Source organism: Lolium rigidum, chromosome 6, assembly GCF_022539505.1.
Source record: "Lolium rigidum isolate FL_2022 chromosome 6, APGP_CSIRO_Lrig_0.1, whole genome shotgun sequence".
NCBI classification, from domain to species: domain Eukaryota; kingdom Viridiplantae; phylum Streptophyta; class Magnoliopsida; order Poales; family Poaceae; genus Lolium; species Lolium rigidum.
The window spans coordinates 171,001,641-171,020,529 of record NC_061513.1 but is presented as its reverse complement, the minus strand read 5'-3'; the positions used below and the strand labels follow the sequence as shown (position 1 = coordinate 171,020,529).

At 44.5% G+C, this 18,889-nt stretch overlaps 4 protein-coding genes across 4 annotated transcripts; 2 read left to right on the top strand and 2 right to left on the bottom strand.

Annotated features, from left to right (window-relative positions):
• Positions 1–3,446: 3,446 nt before the first annotated feature.
• On the top strand, positions 3,447–5,241 carry LOC124661882 (AAA-ATPase At3g50940-like). Its single transcript, XM_047199773.1, has 2 exons — positions 3,447–4,436; positions 4,575–5,241. The coding sequence occupies exons 1-2, from the start codon at positions 3,447–3,449 to the stop codon at positions 5,046–5,048; spliced, it is 1,464 nt and encodes a 487-aa protein (XP_047055729.1). The 3' UTR covers positions 5,049–5,241.
• On the bottom strand, positions 5,192–8,876 carry LOC124661883. Its single transcript, XM_047199774.1, has 4 exons — positions 8,734–8,876; positions 8,562–8,649; positions 5,641–5,769; positions 5,192–5,452 (listed from the first exon to the last, which is right to left on the bottom strand). The coding sequence occupies exons 1-4, from the start codon at positions 8,874–8,876 to the stop codon at positions 5,348–5,350; spliced, it is 465 nt and encodes a 154-aa protein (XP_047055730.1). The 3' UTR covers positions 5,192–5,347.
• A 1,154-nt stretch (positions 8,877–10,030) lies between these two features.
• Positions 10,031–12,424, top strand: LOC124667716. Its single transcript, XM_047204976.1, has 6 exons — positions 10,031–10,186; positions 10,272–10,341; positions 10,426–10,531; positions 10,623–10,721; positions 10,836–10,958; positions 11,032–12,424. Exons 1-6 carry the CDS (start codon positions 10,051–10,053, stop codon positions 12,292–12,294), a joined length of 1,797 nt encoding a protein of 598 aa, XP_047060932.1. The 5' UTR covers positions 10,031–10,050; the 3' UTR covers positions 12,295–12,424.
• A 1,689-nt stretch (positions 12,425–14,113) lies between these two features.
• Positions 14,114–18,303, bottom strand: LOC124665055. The gene is made up of 2 exons (XM_047202461.1): positions 18,159–18,303; positions 14,114–15,082 (listed from the first exon to the last, which is right to left on the bottom strand). Exons 1-2 carry the CDS (start codon positions 18,274–18,276, stop codon positions 14,337–14,339), a joined length of 864 nt encoding a protein of 287 aa, XP_047058417.1. The 5' UTR covers positions 18,277–18,303; the 3' UTR covers positions 14,114–14,336.
• Positions 18,304–18,889: the final 586 nt, after the last annotated feature.

Genomic DNA, 18,889 nt, shown 5'->3' with positions numbered 1-18,889 from the left:
CATAAAAGAAATCTTCGACACCTTTTTATAGACAGAGGCAGTACTTACTATACCTCTTTTTCGCATACCACTAAGTACTCATTCAACATGTTGTGCATGCGTCTACGCTTCAGATTTTGCTGATTAACTGCATATCTAACAACTAGGACCCAAGAGTAAGTGATACTATGTGCCATTGCAGGTCCACATCTCACCAGTTAAATAATTTGGATCAGTAGTTGAAAGCTTTATCACTTTTTGTCAGATTCGACCAAAATTTGGTGAAACTTTTATACTTTTCCAAGCAGCCGACGACAGGTGGGACATGCAACACACATCATATCTATTGTTAATTACTGACTTTTTTTTTATGTAGGCTGGAGTTTCGTTCCCCCTTTCGAAAAAAAGTTACTGACTCATGGGTCTGCATGTTCAATTTTTCTTTGTTAAACAACTAAATCTTAGACTTAGACTTATGTGCAACTTATTACACCAATAATTGATGGTCTATGAAAGAACAAATAAAGTGAGTAGTCTACCCAACTACAACAATGTTTGGTAGCTTATGCAGTTTTCTCCGCTAAGGTAGCTAGCTACTCTCCTATCCACAATAAGTATCGTTGTTTTAATTTAAATTTTGAACTAAGCTATGACACTTATTAGCGCACTAGTAAGATGTCGCCTGTCAAAAACTGTTCCTACGAACAAACAAACACCCACCGCAACTTAATCCCTTCATTCCCATACATGAGAGATAGAGAGGCGAGTAGGATTTCCCTGCCTCCCGCCGGCACAAACGCGCAGTTGCTGATCTGTCTCGCCTCATCTGGCCTTAGGGCCATGGTGTCGTGGTGGATCCCGATCCTTGTTGGTAGGAGGGCTCCGATTTTCTGTTGTTTTCCTTAGACTGTTTAGGTTTTGTGTTCTACTTAGCAAGTCATGGTAGTGGTGACACATTTAAGATGAAATAAAGTCCTCCCCATCCCGTCTCCGTTTCGGTGATGCGTCTAGCTTCGCCGAAGGCGTGCGGAGGTTTGTATCCGGCAAATTTTCGTTGGAGTTGGTCCATGTTTCTTCCGATCTACGCTTACCTTCATCGGCGATGACTGCTACTTGGTCCTTCGGGGTCTTAACACGCGACTTTTCGTCTGTCTACTACAAGAAACACTACTACGATAAGTTTTGTCTGGTTACAATGAGGGAGGGGCGAGGGCAGCGCCATGCCTTCGCTCGTTCAAGTGCTTGTATTCGTCGCTAGATGATCCAAAGAATATTTTATAATTTTATAACTTTTAATTTTTTTTACCGCTGTTGAAGATTATGAATAGATCAATTAACTCTTCGAAAAACACACGATTTCCGTGGTAAGTGGAAACTGCCATTCCATCCGAATGCGCACGTGACACGTCTCCGTCCAATCGTACGTAGTACATCGAGCCTAATTGAGCTGATGTTCTTGCTCCCCGCCCAATCCGTCGCTTTCTTCTCCTAACTAAACCACGCCACCCATGACATGACACGTCATGTCTTATGGAGTCATGGGTCACCATGCTATTCGATTCCACCAAAAGTAGTATCCCTGGTCCCTCCGGTTTTTGAAAGGGAAAAAGAGTTGGGTACACGCACACGCGATCAAAGTGCTTTTACAATGAAAACAACCCCTCCTCCTGGTTCTGAAGAAATTCTGTGCCGCGGAATGGAAGTACACAGGGATGCAGCCGATCCATCGGACCAGCCTAGTTCATTTGCTACCAACAATCCAAAATTCTGTGTGTATACAAACCGAATCGTAGAAGAACTATAATTTAGTGCTCAATCAAATACAAAACCGATATATTTGATTTGCGTGTTCTATAAGTTACAAGTGGTGTTGCAATTTATGATGTGATTTTGAGTTGTAAGTGAGGATATGACTAAATTGTGATGTGATTTTGAGTTGTCAAGCTACAACTGATATTTTTCAGTTACGAGTCAAATTGCAACTGAGATTTTTAAAACACAAAATTATGAGAATGATATTGCTTGACTAAGAACTAAGTTAATTCTCAGTCGAATGAGAAATGTGAGAAATGAGAACTAGTCACAAGTCACAACCAACAAATTTGCTCTCATTGAACATCTATGTGCGAGCTCATGCTCGCAGCCCTACCCTTGGCGCACTCTGAGCTTTTTCTTGTTTATTACCAAGTAGAGATACTAGGGGAACAGATGTTCTCCTGCCAATCAATTTGGGATCCAACTGGCTCTTTCCCAGTTCTCCTGCACGACAATCAATTCAGTCCTACTCGGACGTCAACCAACTCTTCCTAGTCACAGCAGCTAGACTCGCGTTTACGCACGCCGTGGAATCGTGACGGGGACACGAGACCAAAACGAAACAACGTACACGGTTGGGAAGAATTGCTGAAATTTCCTGCGGAAACTCGCAACCAGCTGCCGACAACTACAAGTGGCTGACTTTCCATCACACAAACTTGCCCGTCAAGGCTGCGAGGACAGTTGCAAACTTGCTTTACCCAACGCACGGCGCCAAAATATATCGAAAAACGTCATTATGCATATGCATTTGCGGGATTGTTTCCAGCGTCACAACTTCCATCTGTACCTATCAGGATGTTTTCCATCAATATATGTGCACGCGGCATGATCATTATATATACGCCTCACTCGTGTTCTACCACAACTTTTGAACGCGGAATTCGCCGGTTCAGGTATCGTGCGCAACACTGATGTAGCACTGCATTCACCTTTTGTTTGTTTTTACACCGGACAAAGCAAGCCTAACCGGGCTTGCTCAGGTAAAAGGCTTTGATGTCGATGACCGGACAAAGCAGAACAATACATGTGTAATTCAAACCTAATGCCCTTCGCAAAAACAATATACAGTCGACTCTCAAGCACATGCATCGCACTATACATAACATGGTTTCTTCATCATCAATTCATCATGACCATTTGAACATCGACAAGAATGCTCACCAGCAGAAAAAGAAATAGCCAGCCAATAGGCAAAAAAGGAGACCACATAATTAAACATCTTGTGAAAGTGGGCGTCCAGCAAGACTTCCAGTTAGTCGGTTCTGCTTTGAGCTTTCAATACCCAACCCCAGCCATTTGTGGCGTTTGTTTTGCACGGTCACCAGAGGAACATGCATGCCCCTGCCTTTAGAAAAACTCCTCTCCCCACTAAGCAGCGTGATGCCATTTTTCTACTTTGGCCGAGGCCTCCATTCTGGACAACGCACCAATCTGACCAGTATTTTTAGCTTGACTGACTCACCACTCACCCAACCACTTCCAGCTGTGCCTATAAAACTGTGCGCCAGCTAAACGCCCCCATTCAACACCGACCAGCACGCACGCACGATCTTGCAACGTTGAACTTTCTAAACACACTTGCTCGCGAAGCAAAGTGTGAGAGAGAAAGCAGAGGAGTGAGAGCTCGCCGCCGCCACCCGCCGCCGGCCATGGCGTCCTACGACAAGGCCATGGAGTCGTACAAGAAGGCCGTCACCACGGCGGCGTCCCTCGCGGCGTCGGCCATGCTGGTGCGCGGCGTCGTCAACGAGCTGGTCCCCTACGAGGTGCGCGACCTGCTCTTCTCCGGCATGGGCTACCTTCGCTCGCACATGTCCTCCCACCACACCATCATCATCGAGGAGACGGAGGGCTGGACCAACAACCAGCTCTACGACGCCGCGCGCGCCTACCTCGCCACGCGGATCAACACCGACATGCAGCGCCTCCGGGTCAGCCGCGTCGACGAGACCAAGAGCATGATGTTCAGCATGGAGGAGGGCGAGGAGATGGCCGACGTCCACGAGGGCACCGAGTTCAAGTGGCGCCTCGTCTGCCGGGACAACTCCGGCGCCAGCAGCAGCAACGGCAACGGCCGCGGCGGCAACGGCAACTTCAAGCTCGAGGTCCGCTCCTTCGAGATGAGCTTCCACAGGAAGCACAAGGACAAGGCCCTCACCTCCTACCTTCCTCACATCCTCGCCGAGGCCAAGAAAATCAAGGACCAGAACAGGACGCTCAAGATCTACATGAACGAAGGTGAGTCCTGGTTTGCCATCGACCTCCACCACCCCTCAACCTTCACCACGCTTGCCATGGATCACAAGCTCAAGCAGTCCGTCATGGATGATCTCGAGAGGTTTGTCAAGAGAAAGGAATACTACAAGAAGATTGGCAAGGCCTGGAAACGAGGCTACCTGCTCTATGGCCCGCCTGGGACTGGCAAGTCCAGCATGATTGCAGCAATGGCCAATTACCTCAAGTTTGATGTATATGATCTTGAGCTGACTGAGGTCAACTGGAACTCAACGCTACGGAGGTTGCTCATCGGAATGACCAACCGATCAATTCTTGTCATCGAGGACATCGACTGTACTGTCGAGCTGCAGCAACGGGACGAAGGTCAAGAGGGCACCAAATCCAACCCTTCAGAGGACAAGGTAAGATAAGACACCTGAAATGATAATTCCCTTCATTTCTTGCTTCCCTAGCTTTGTTTCCATTCTGACAGTCCAACAGGTGACGCTATCTGGTTCCCTAGCTTTGTTTCCATTCTGACAGTGTGTTATGTCCAACAGGTGACGTTATCTGGGCTACTCAACTTCGTCGACGGGCTCTGGTCAACAAGCGGGGAGGAGAGAATAATTATCTTCACAACTAACTACAAGGAGAGGCTCGATCCTGCGCTTCTGCGCCCTGGCAGGATGGACATGCACATCCACATGGGCTACTGCTGCCCGGAGTCGTTTAGAATCCTCGCCTCCAACTACCACTCTATAGATCACCATGCCACATACCCAGAGATAGAAGAGTTGATTAAGGAGGTCATGGTGACTCCAGCCGAGGTAGCGGAGGTGCTTATGAGGAATGAAGAGACAGACATTGCACTTGAAGGCCTTATCCAGTTCCTCAAGAGAAAGAAGGATGGCGCCAAGGATGGCAAAGCAGAAAATGTGGACCAGGCACTGAACGAGGAAGAACAAGAGAAAGAGACGACGATGAAAAGTGATGCCCCAGACAATCAAATTCATCAAGATGATAGCAAAGAGTGATATGTATACAGTGTGAATATCATACAATTAGTGCCAGGAACGTCCAGCAAAAATGTATCGTTTTGCTATAATAAGAGATCATTTTTTGGAATAATAAGGTAGTCTGCTGTTGTGAACTGTGATACTATCTGGGTGCATATAAACCTGGTTATGAACTGATTATCTGTTGCTTTTTCAATGCACACATACTGTTCAATATAAGCAGTCGACAATGTTCAAATAATCAATGCTCTCAAAACAAAAACCTAATGTTTGTACAGCAAACTTGCATGACATTGCTTCTAATAACACATTACAATTCAGTCTTCAGTACAAGTGTTCACCTCATTTTCTTCTCGTAGATCATACTCAACAATTAGACCAAGATTGTCAACAAACTTGTGATACACCTGGCACCCTGCACACTGTGTGTGGTGTGCATATTAGAGAATAATAATGTACATTATATGTCAGAAAGTAAATGAGTATGTCGACATGGTCTTGTCTCATATTCAAGAAAAAGAGAATGTAGTAGGCAAATAAGGTTTTGTACTTGTATCAGGAAAGCTGCTGGCTGAACGACGCAAATAAATAAATGCACTAAACAATTTACCTGAAGAAAAACTGTTCCTCTTTCATAGGCCACCCTGTTTATTAAACGTTTTGTCGTTGCATCACATTTATTACATGTAAACTGAACAAGCAAGCTTCTTCTAGGAAGCTTTACATCAAAAGTTGGTTCCTGCAATATCACATGAAAAATATTTGTTGTTTTAATTTTGTGGCCTACCAATGAATCACAACCCGATGCTTGAATTTCAATGATATATGAAATACTAAAATAATATCTGATCAAAATTATCACCATTTCAAAATGACATAACAACCATAGAGAGCACATGAGTTATTTCTGTTCGCATTAGTGTGGCAAGAAGTGTGTTTTCGTACATATGATATGAAGACGAATATTTACATCACCAAGTTTTCAGCCTACCAAATTTGAAAGCTTTTTGTGTTATTTTTTTAAGGCCACATAGCTTTCAGTGTTCTGTGGGGACTGGCATAATCCATCCTTTAAAATACCTTAGATACAAGACTGGAAAAGGATTGCACAGACGTATTCAACTAGTGATCTTTCTTACAGAAAGGCATTGAACCAGTGCATACAGAGGACTGATGGAAAACCACGCCTTATTCTGATAATCTCACGAGCTCAAAGTTGATATCAAAAGGTAGTTGACTAAACAAACACACCAAATTGTGCATCGTCCATCATTCAAAGTAGTGGCTTTGCAAGGTATCGTACAACTGTGCCCCTTGTGAGTTGATACTATGCCCATGTGCACACATGGATGGTGCTATATGTATCTATGTTATTAAGCAATTATCGGCGATTTGTATTTCAAGTCCAAAGTCCTAGTAATCTTTTATATCTAAATAGGAGCCCCCCACTACCCTATTTATCTGTACATGCAGGCTATACACATCAGCAAGCATCTAACTGGTCCACGCCATTTACTTTTTTAATCATTCTTTTTATGTGCGGCAACTGCCACAACAGCTGGAGCCGCAACAATTTGTCAATCTAAAGCCGTGATCCTCCTCATGTTTCTTTGCTCAGGTGTTTATCTATGTAGAGACAGTGTTCGATGAAAAACCAACCAGACTACAGGGGAAATAAATCGGGTAATCCTTATTGTCGATTTTCTACTTAATATGTATTTTGAAAGTTTACTGCAGTCCATGATAACATATTCAGTTCGCGTTGTCGTTTGTAATTTCCAATTTCCAAATAGAAGTACAATAAGTTTATGATTCATATTGATCTGGTAGATTCCCAACTACAACTACTATCTATCTAGCACCATATTAATCATTTATGGTGTTGTCTTCATCATAGGTACAGTAGATGCAATCTTCATAAAGTTTTTTTAGCGTTAAAAAGCCTCAGATCTGCCATATAATAGCATGGCATCTCTATGTTACAGTTAGCAAGGTAAATATTCCTTATTTCATATAAAAGAATTAGTGAGTATGATCTCTAATTCATGATTTTCTGTAATTCCCTGATTCATTAGTCCTATTAGTTTATGAAGTCCGAAGGTCACTTATATTATTGATGGATATTCTGCTTGATCTTGAATCAGTAACCATTGCAGATTTATATTGAACCATCCATGCTGCTACATATCATTCAGATGCATGCAACTAATTTGTTAAGACGAGCTTTGGTCCGTAGTTTCGGTATTGCTTAACCTCTCCGTTGTGTCTGTCAAGTTGTTGATGAATATCAAATCAGGCCAGTAACCTCACTTTAGTGCTATAATATAGTCACCTGACATTGTTTTCCTAAGTCCGATGCATATATACCATTAGCAAGAGTGCAATTTCACAATATTTTTCCCAGTTTTAATCTACCGAAAACACTGCAAGGTATATTATATCCATAGTTTTGTTCCTGCTAATGTATGGTGACCAGATTTGTTGCAGATAATATCCAAAGATATGTAGCAATACCTCTATGTATACGAAGAATGATGCACAGTAAACGATACGTATGTGTAAAATTCGGTTACCCCTTGCAGTTTATTTACATATTTCCATCGTCTTTTGTTGTACATGTGTTTGTATAAGAACCAAATTGGACTATTGCAAGAGTAATAAAGTAATTGTGTGTTCTTGCATTGCCAAACAGTTATGCTCCTCGGGGTTGATATGGTCCATGAACCATGCATCTAAGATGTTCCATAACAGCAACCTAGTTTCAGTTCACACATCTTGGTACATGATGGCAGATAGGCAAAGGTTGGGTTTCTTTCTTCAATGTCAAGCACACATGAACATATCACGCTTTTATCGTTTCAGATGTCAACAAGTGGGCGCAGAAATAATAAGACTACGGGCTTTTTGGTCCCTGTAGTTAGCATGGACACTGGAGGTAAACATATTTCTAACATTAACAACATATCCTATCTTCTGTTGTTCGAAAAATGTTACATCACATGAATGATGTAATACAATCATTTCATCGGTTTAACAAGCTTCCTGATTAGATCTTTTTTTTTTCCGAATATGCTAAAGATAAAACAAACTAAAATTAGCAATTGTGTGTGAAAGTAATTTATGTATGCAACCTTTTTTTTTGTCGTTGACAAAAATTTCTTCTTATTTTGCCATTTTGCTTTGCAAGAGCTCGCTAATATCTTAGTTTTTTCCTTTCTTTTTTATCAAATCATTTCATTGTCCTCTAACTCTCTAAGGGTACTCATCAATCAAGTATTTGGCATACTAATATTCCGCATCAGCAGGCAGGGTGCCATCTAGCTAGTTAACTGATATGTATTTTAAGCAGCTAACTGTTTGATGATTTCCCTGGCCGTGTATTCAAACCCACAATTTTCAGAATCGTTTAATGGTACTAGAAGTAGAACTAGCACGGTTAAGTAATTCCATTTTTCACTAACCACCACGAGCACAGAGGAATCCATCGTTAACAATATGAAAGGATAGAGAGCAGGGGGGGAGGGAGCTCACCGCCGGTGACGCTGCCGAGGCATCCGGATCAACCTCATCGGAGGACGCAGAGACATACAGTCTCCTAGGACGATAAGAAACCCTCAGGCTGCAGGGAGAGCACGCAAGCTTATTAGCTCCGGCATCGCCGAGCAGAATACGACACGAGAAGAAGCTAGTACACGGAGCGTACCCCGGAGCCGGCGCTGCCCTGGGTTTGGGGTTGGAGTAGGCGAGGGAAACGCGGGACGGGGGCGAGCGACGGGCGAAGGAGCTGGCCGGAAACGGCAGCGCCACGGCCGCCGAGCAGCCGTAGGCTGCAGCCGTCGTCGCCATCGGCCGGTGGCTACTGGATAGAGGAATCCTCTGTTGGGTTCCACCTCGTGATGTACGATGGAAGCCCAGTTACGGCCCGCGGCCCACTTAAGTTTTTCCACGCCCGTTTCATTTTCGCTGCGACGCGCCTTCCTTCCCGCCTCCACCTCCAAATCTCTCTTCGAAACCAGGACGCGGGAGCGGGAGCGGGAGCTCGCGATTGCCAGGCACAAGCGAGGAGGAGGAAGGCGAACTAGCCAAGAGGAGGACGGCGTCGCCACCGCGTGCGCCCTACCAGCCGCCGGAGCTCATCGCTGTTTACGCAGTAGGTAAGACTTGTGCCTGCCCTCATCCTGTGCCTCCATTCACTGTCTATCGTGTCGCCGCCGCTCGACAACTGCTCGATCTAATTCCGCACCCAACATCAAGGAGTGAGAGGGCCTACGAGCTAGCGTCCTGCACCGCAGCACCGAAAATTATGCTCATGTCCACCTGCATGTTATCGCATTGGACTGTTGGTGCTTCTCTGTATTGGCATGTGTGGCTGTGTTGGTGTTGTTTACTCGGGCGTTTAAGAGCATCCACAGCGCGCAGCGCTTAGAGAGGCTCTTATCTCGGCAGTTATTACAGGAATGAAGCGGCGGCAGCTTAGCATCCTTGTTTTGCACGGAAACTTCAAGCGACGATCGCTAATTTTTTGCGCCGATGCCAAATTAACCACCGGGAATTAGCTAAAATGGATGGGATTTAATCCCTAGCGCCTATGCATGAGCGCCCCATTGTGGCTGCTCTAAGGGGTGTACACCTTGGACTGGTGTCTGTAATTTCTCCTCGTAATGAATGGAACGCAGCTCTTCTGCATCCTCTACAGAAATCCTGCGAAACTAACTGTTTATTTCTTATCTACGATGGCTTGATCTTACCTGACACAGTAAGTGCTCCATACCAGGTTCATAACTTTTTTTGCAGAACAAAATTGATAAGCCACTGCCGCTGATGCTTTTCAAATTTATGCCTAAATGATAGGATATGTGAGATTGCATTATATATTATGACTCACGAATATGGCGCAGAATGATCCGTGCTATTGTTTTTGCCTTGACGTGCTTGGGCTAAATGTTCCAAAGGTATGGTGATATTTAAAGGTAATGTGCCTTTTCTGCAGGCCAGAGTTTTCTCCTGAATAACTAACCAGATGGCTCAAGCTGCAAGGCTCAGCTTAAGAATGCAGAAAGAGATTAAGCTTCTGCTGAGTGATCCGCCTCCTGGGGTCTCTCTTAATCTGCCTGAAGGCGAAAATGCCATGTCATCTTTATCAAGCATCGAGACAAGTACGTCCCCAAACTGTAGCTGAACTTCCATTCCAGCTGTTTCTCCTTAATTGATGATGCGTCTTACCTGCTCATGTAATGAAAGGGATTGAGGGGCCTGAGGGAACCGTATATTCAAAAGGAGTTTTCATTCTCAAGATCCAGATTCCTGAAAGGTTTGTTTTGATGATGGAGACTAAGCCTCTTCTTCCCTTTATGACTTGTAAATTTCTGATAGCCACGCTTTTGCTGAGATGCAGATATCCTTTTCAGCCTCCCACTGTGACCTTCATTACTCCCATCTATCACCCCAACATCGACAATGGAGGACGCATTTGCCTTGATATCCTGAATTTACCCCCAAAGGTAATTTATAATGACTGAAAATTAACTTGCGCATGAAGATTGTCCCAAATGCCAACAATTTTTCTAATGGATGATGAATACTGATGTGCAGGGTGCCTGGCAGCCGTCAATCAACATTTCTACTGTTTTGAGAAGCATTGGTTTGCTGCTAAATGAGCCAAATCCTGATGATGGGCTGATGGCTGAAATAGTAAGCACTTCCTTTTGGAAGGAAGCACAAGTGCATTTCTATGGCAATAGCTGATCATGAGACAACTGTCTTTCTTTCTTCATAATTCAACCATGCTATTGTTTTCTATGACAGAGTCGAGAGTACAAATACAACAGACAAGTTTTTGACATAAATGCCCAATCATGGACTGAGAAGTATGCTAATCCTGCAGTAGTTGGCACAAGTGGCTGGAGCTCTTTGGATGCTTCAGTTCTGGTAAACAAGCATCTAAAATTTCAGTTCCTATTTTACTGCGGTCTTGTCATGAGCTTAATGTGTATTCTGATAGGCACAGAACACACAAATGGAGGAAACACAGAACCTACAATCTTTGGTGGAAGCATCTAATAAAGATTGTGAAGGGAGTCGAAAGAAGATGCGGTTACTGGGTAAAAAGTTATCGCTAAAATCAGAAGGATCTGAAGAGAATGCCACCACTCGTAAGCAGGATGAAGTGGCAGACCACTCACGATCGACAGCAATATCCACTGTTCCGTCTACATGCTTGGCCGATGTTTCTGTCAAACAAAATCCTACTTCCAGAAGTATGTCTGTCAGTGCAGATAGTGGAGTGACTTCAAAGAAAGGATACCAAGCAAATAGAACGAACCTGCAGTTACATGAGCAGAGACTGCCTGTTACATCAGAGGCTCCTAACCAAAGGAGTAGTGGCAGTGTGGAAGATAAGTTCTCTTACGATCGTTCAGTATCAGCATCCGGTACTAAAGATTATGTCACACGATCTTCGGATGATGTTTTAGTGGAAAGTGTGGCAAAGAGCGTTGGTGGATCATCAGATAGTGTGTGTAAACCATCAGAAGGCAATGGAGCAAATGTTAGGTCACTTGGTCAGAAGATGCCACTGAAACTGGCAAAGCTTGGAAGCACGAGCAATGGTCAGAAGGACAATATGGCTCCAGATCATCTTCCTTCGCTGTCAGGTTTCAGTAATCTGCAGAGAAGATCCTCGGATGTTTCAAGGCAAAATTCTGTTGGATGTACTAATCTGATTCAACAAAATTCTCGTACTGAACATGTACTTCCAAGTACCGACTCAGTACCAAATAAAGAATGCAATCAAGGCCGAAAGAAGCCAAGCTTACTAAGTAAGAGGCTGTCACTGAAGTCTGAGCCGTCTGAGATGGACATGAGCAGTGACAAGGGATATAGGCAACCTGATCGTTCCCATGATAATAGGAAGCCCAGTGAACTGCCATTGTCAGCTCCAGTCCCCATAAGCCAAAGCCAAACCAGGGGCCAAGGCTTTGTTGATTCACAGAAAAGTGTCAGCAAAAGCTATTGTCCCTTCAAACAGAATGATGTTGTTTTAGACAGTGATGATAGCACAGACGAATGCCAAATCATTGAACCAGGCCTTCTTCATTCACAGAAAAATGCCCGCCAAAGCAGTTGTTCCATCAAAGAAAAAGCAACACCGAAGGAGAATGTTGTTTCAGATAGCGAAGACAGTGCAGATGAATGTGAAAAGAAACCTTCAAGATCAAGGTTATCGTTGATGAAGAGACGGTTGGCTGGAAAGCTTCGACTTTAATTTCATCCAATAAACATGATTTATTTGGATGCTGTTGTGTAGAGCCTTTGAAGATGAAGATGTCTCGCTAGTAATTTTGCTGTTCTTGACCAGCTCATGCACGTTTTGATGTTTATATTGCCCTACAATATGGTGGTTTTAATATTCCTGTTGTGGTAGCATTTATTCCAACCGGAAGCGAACTGTAACATTGTTTTCAGTGTGTAACACCTGAGAACTGCAAGTGTCTTGTTAATGGTATCTTCTCACTTGTGTAGTATTGCTTCCGATGTTTCACCCATACCCATGTGTGTAAGTAGGAGTACAAAAGTATTTCCAAATATGGGCAACAGTTGTTGCTAAAGTTGGGTACATGGGCAAGTGGGCAATGATAAGAGGGTCCTTTTTTGGGAGGATATTGGCTAGGCAACTGCTCACTCACTATTCTATTTTGGGCTTTGTATGTGATTGTTAGTGAGTGGTGATGCACGCTTGCTGATGCTTGGGATGGTACAAATCTGACGTTTCCTTTCCGGAGATTGCTTAGCCCTGCTTTATTCTCTAGATGACTTGAGCTGGTTGCCTTGGTTCAAAATGTCTCTTTTAGTAATTGTGACGATTCTCCAATTTGGCTCTTCCATCATTTGGGTGTTTACTCTGTGAAATCCTTTTATGGGTTTGTTAATAATGGTGGTATAGTTTCAGCTCACACTCCAGCTGTTTGGAATGTCCACATACCCCCAGAATTCAAATTTTTCTGTGGTTGCTTTCAAATAATAAACGGATAATTTGAGTAAACGAGGGCAGGTATATGACTTGACTTGTTTATTTTGCAATGAACATGAGTCTATTAATCTGTTTTTCGAGTGTGTCGTCTCTTGTTATATGTGGCAGATGGCTTCTTCAGTTCTTCTTTTTTAACAAAGACATGGGGCTGATTTTGAATCGGTAGGTAGGCGGTGGATTAGCGAGTATAAGAATTCAGTTCTTCTGCTGTAATGTGGTTATCTGGGTTGTTCGTAATCAAATGTGCTTTCACCTTTCAGGGATTAAAATGGCCAGGTGTCGAACTGTTGTCAAGCAAGCTTTCGTTGACCATCAGCTCGAAACTGCTGTGCAAGGAATGTCATTCGATCCTGTTGCACGACGTGCTGATGTTGTTGGACCATCGGCGTGGGGAGTTGCTACGGATCGCCTGAACATAAACCTGCTGATGACTTTGGAGCCTGACAAAGTTCACTCCAGGTTTCCGTCAGGCAACCCAACGATCGATGGCACCAGGAACTGGCCTGTGAGAAGGTCATTGAAAATGCCCGTTCGATCTTGATGTACTGTAGTTCCTCCTGTAGTTCTCCTTCTTGTGTTTGTCTTTTCGTTTGGGTGCTACGGTTCTCACTGCGTTTGAGCTGGGTTCAGTGAACCTATAACAAACTATTGGATGTAATTGGTTGTACAGTAATAAGTACAAAATTGACTCTTCTTCTGTGCGTGCGCAGGCTGGACAAGTACGGGCGGGGGGAACATCTCGCGCTTCGCGGCCACGACATCACCACGCCTTGACCGACAGATGACGGCGACCTGCTCTCTTGTTCAATCTCTCCACTGGCTCACTGCTGCCGTAATCTTATCCTAGCTATAATAAGTGAGCAGGTGGATAATCAGGTCATTAATCAACAAATCATATACAACTTCAGTAATCGATCGCCTATACAGTAACAGAAACTGTACAGCAACTAATACCGTGGTACCAGGTGCAGAGGCGTGTACAAAACAAAAAAAGGCACAGAGGCACCAAGTAGGAATGATCCCATCGGTTTTCTCTTGGACAGAGACAACTGCATAATAAGCAGATATACTCACAAAACAGTACCTAGGTAAATCAAAATTCCGCTAAAGAGGATTTTTTTTTTGAGATCATCCAAAGAGGACGTTACAAGATCGAATAAGTAGACATCAGAGTACTATGGACAAAAGAGGAAACAACTTTTACAAGAGATTCCGCGAGCTATCTAAATCCTCTTCTCCGAAAGCAAGAAAACAGAAAAGCGACGATCAAATCTCTCTCAGAATCCAAGGAAGCAGATCATGATAACAGCGCAGACGCTGACATCAATAAGCAGAGCCCCAGAAGCTTTCTGTAGCAGCGTCCCAACCTCCAGCATCAGCATCAAGCTGTCAGCAGAGCCGAGGCCGCCAGCGACCTGTCTGCCCCTCGCGTCCTTGTTCTCCATCATGAAGGAAATGACGAGGGTTATGTTGGTTATTATAAGAAACAGGAGCGGCCGTGTCCCGACTAGTACTCTGGTGATGATGCCACCAACATCCAGTCCCCAATTTGAGAGAACCACTATAAAGGCGATGAGAATGGATGCCAGGAGGCGGTTGAACTCTGTAGCGGAGATGGCCTGGGTAAGCTCCTGCGGCGAGAAATCCACGAGTTCCTTCAGAGTTTCCAGAGACCAAGATGAGTTGTCTGGTTGGTTCGACTGGTGTGGAGGCACAGATCTGGGTCTCGTTTCCATCTCCCTAATAGGCTGCGCGCTCGCTGCTCCATGATCACTAGTCTTCTTTCTGAGGGCTCCATCATCACGGGTTCGCAACAGTGGTTCATTTACTGGCTGAATCTCAGGAACAGCGCTGCTGATCTTGAAATGCTGGAGTATGTCGCCTTCGCTGCTATGGGCTTTATGCTTGGGTTTTTGTTGAAGGGACTCACCGGTTGGCTGAATTTCAGGGAGCACATGACGTTCTGACTTCTGGAAGTTCCTATCAGACAGCTGAGGTGAAGGAGTAGAACTAGGTGGTGAATCTGCAAAAGGGCAAACTACTATGATGAATACATGATGTTTAAAGAAGCCTTCTCACATGTTTTAACATTTTAGTATATAAAAAAAAGCATATAGCATTCAAATTATTCAACTCTCATCAACTAAGATAAGACATGAAAGGATATCTTATGCCCAATGAGCTTATGACTTATAATAGTCTATAAACAATAAACGTGCACTCGCAGTGAAGCTAAAAGACAGACAAAAAGATTTATGAAAGAGAAGACAACCAAATGGGTACAAGATGGCATTGTACTTGATAGGTGATATTTATATGAAATGGGAAAACCCAAGGTGTTACCTCATCATAAACTATCAATTCCAAGAAAAGTATGTGTGATAACTGATTATGTGACTAAGTCGCAGCACAGAGATCTGATGAAGTTAAATACCCACAGTTTTACAAACTAACCACCATGTCTCTAATGACAACTTCTCTGAGGAGAACCACAAACAATTCTAGAATGACCTATCAGTGCACATTAATGCTCAGGGAAGCATGGAGTTCTTAAACATCTCAGAAATCATTTTGTAACCAAGTGATATGGTAATGAACAGCCAATGGTGAGTACACTGAAAAATCTGCCTATCTCACGTTCTTCGAGGGCATCCCTGAAATTAGCATTACTTTCTTTGAGGGCATCCCTGAAAGTAGCATTTGCACTTTCAAACACCACATTTTTTCTGCACCATTATTTGTCACTAAGACAACATACTCCACGACCACATCTATGTGTGCAGAAGCCATTACTGGCTAAATCTCGAATTAGTTAATGTAAACTAAACTGGTAAAAGCTACCACTCCATGACTTATATTTTGAGCGTTTAGAAGTTTCTGCAATGTTTTCTACACACCTTGTATGCTTCTTCCATACCACCATCGGGGTCTTAAGTTTGGAGTATGTTTTGATTTCTTTTGTCTTCACTTACTCAACGTACTAATAGTAGGAACCCGGTCAAGCACCCGCTGTGGCAGCAATGCTGGGAGTGTTTGGCGCCGTTGAAGATGATATTCTTCTCCTGGTTAGTGGTGGTGGCAAACCAGTGCTAGATGGCAGACCGGTTGGCTTTTAAAAGCCATGGGTTGCCCCACCAAGCGGCATGCACTCTCTGTGAGCAGAACGATGAGTTCATCTCCCAACTGCTCACAGGAGGTGCTTTCTCCCAGAAGGACTGGTTCAGTGTGCTTCAGGCCCATGTTCATGGCGCCAAGTCAATCTGGCCAGCGCCTGAATGCCTGATCAAGATTGATGCCTCTTGGTTAGCTGAGGCAACAAGCATGGCGCCAAGTCAATCTGGCCCATGTGCTTTCTCCCAGAAGGACTGGTTCAGTGTGCTCACGGGATGTGCTTTCTCCCAGAAGGACTGGTTAAGTGTGCTTCAGGCCCATGTACATGGCGCCAAGTCAATCTGGCCAGCGCCTGCCTGATCAAGATTTATGCCTCTTGGTTAGCTGAGGCAACAAGCAGGAATAGGGACAAACTCAGAAGCGCACAGTCCCTCATCATGCTCACCCTTCGGCTTTTGTGGCACATGAGGAATGCGTGTGTTTTCGATAACAGAAGGCCAATGGTCAGGGACCTGGTGGATCGAATCGTCAACGAGGTTGAACAGAGGAGAATTGCCAGCGCTAAAGAGCTGAGGAACTTCCCCTGGGCACTAGGTCCTCAGAGTCTGCTGCACCAGTGGCTGCAGCGGCACAAGCTACTTAGGCGTTGTTCTAGCGTACAGTTTTGCTTTTTCATTAGCTTTATCTCGTGGGTGACGGTCGCACCGCAAAATTCTGGGACGATCACTGGATCAACGGCCAATCCATTCGTGATGTAGCACCACAGCTTTACCTATGCATCCCCAAGCGACGGCGACACTCACGGACCATGGATGTTGGACTGAATGGCCACCAGTGGGCACAGCACATACATTGGACTCTTGGGATACAGGAGATAGGCCAGTACCTGCAGCTTTGGCAGATGATTCAGGGAACGACACTCACAGACGAGGCCGACTGCCTCCAGTGGAGGTGGACGCCAAGAGGCACATACTCTGCAGTCTGCACGATCAGCATACGTGGCCACATTCCATGGTTCGACCTCTAGCCCTACCTGGAAGCACATATAGAAGGCATGGGCACCGCCGAAGGTGAAATTCTTTCACTGGCTGGTCTCCCAAGATCGCTGCTAGATGATCTGGAAGCATAGGAACGACTTTGTCTTCGACCGAGCGTAGCCCTCGGTTGGCAGCCTGATGATCAAAATCACAGAGGAGGCAGCCCTGTGGGCTCAAGCCGGTGCCTTAGGCCTTAGAGATGTGCTCCCGACGACCTGGGATGTACATTAGTTTTCCTTACTCTGTTGCTGTACCAAAGTCTCCTAGGAGACATGTAAACGAAGATCTTTTCCTTTTCAATGAAATGAAAAAAGTCCTTTGCGTTTTCTCGAAAAAAATAATCTCGTTTTATTTTGGTTCGTTTTTCTTTCTTTGTCGGTTTTCGCCGTTGACTGTCCTACACTCCTCTCGTGCCTTGTTGGTATTTCTTCTAATACAAAATGATGTGAGTTCAGGAAATAAAGAGTTGCAGATTAATGCGCTGATGACAAGGTGACCAGAACATCTCACGACGGAGCTGACGAAATTTTCCAAACCAGCTCACCAGAACACCTATCATTGCTTCCATAAATTTGGGAGAAGGTTTATCGATACAGCAACACATTGACACACCTTTGCTTTGCATACTGATACGGAAAGTGTAACGCAAAAGAATATCTTGAGAGAATCAGGTTATGCATCCAATGAATCCTCCGCTGCCAATACTCTAAATACTAACAAAATCTCATGACCGGTGATCTGAAACCTAAGATTCCGTGGGATGAAACGTGTAATTTATGTGGCACCAGCATTCTAAAATCTAAATCTGCCAACCAATCCAAGAGACCTAGAGCAAATGAGCAGTTTGAATCCCTTGAAACAGGACTAGAGTCATCCAACGTAGCTGCAGCCTAATCCAATCTGGCGTGAACGCAACAGGCTTCGGAATCCCCACAAAAGAAAGGTGGTTACCTGGGTAGGGGTCGGAGGGGGGGAGGACGCTCGCCTGGCCGGTGATGAAGGCGAGGCGATCGGATCCCCTCTCCACCAGCCGCCGCCGCCGCGTGCTCGCTTTCGGCGGACCCTCCATCGCCTCCTCCGTTCGTGCCCGCACGCCCACGCCACTACTTTCTCTCGCCGCTCCACCCCTCGCCTCTCCTTTGTTTCTTCTCCGTTTTTGTTTTCTCGATTTCTTTTGAGAATTCTCTTGATGCCAATTAATTGCACGGTACCCTTCTAATGACCAAACATCCCTAAAACGGCCCGTAAACGCTCACAATTAGCCCATAAGCCATAAGTACTCGGTTCACGGCTCCCTAAAAAAGTTACGACCGCGTTTGGCAGCTGCACCACTGACGCAGTGGAAAGAGGCCTCTTGTGTATCTAAGATAGATTATGCGTCCCTCAAAAAAAAAAAATAGATTATGCGTCAGAAAAAACACGTTGTTTGATGGTTTGCATAGAATTTTTTTTTTTTTGCCATGTGAAGATTTGTGTTTTGGCCGTTTGGTAGGTCGGTTTTCAGACCTTGTACCATCCCAGAATGACGCAACTATTATTTGGTTGCAATCCATAATCCGCTTCTGATTATCTCTTTCCTTCAGTGGTGAGGTTATCAGCGATCAACAGCACAAGCAAGAACACAATCATAGATGACAGAGAACTTAGCAGTGATCATAGACGACACAAGTTCGCGACACAAT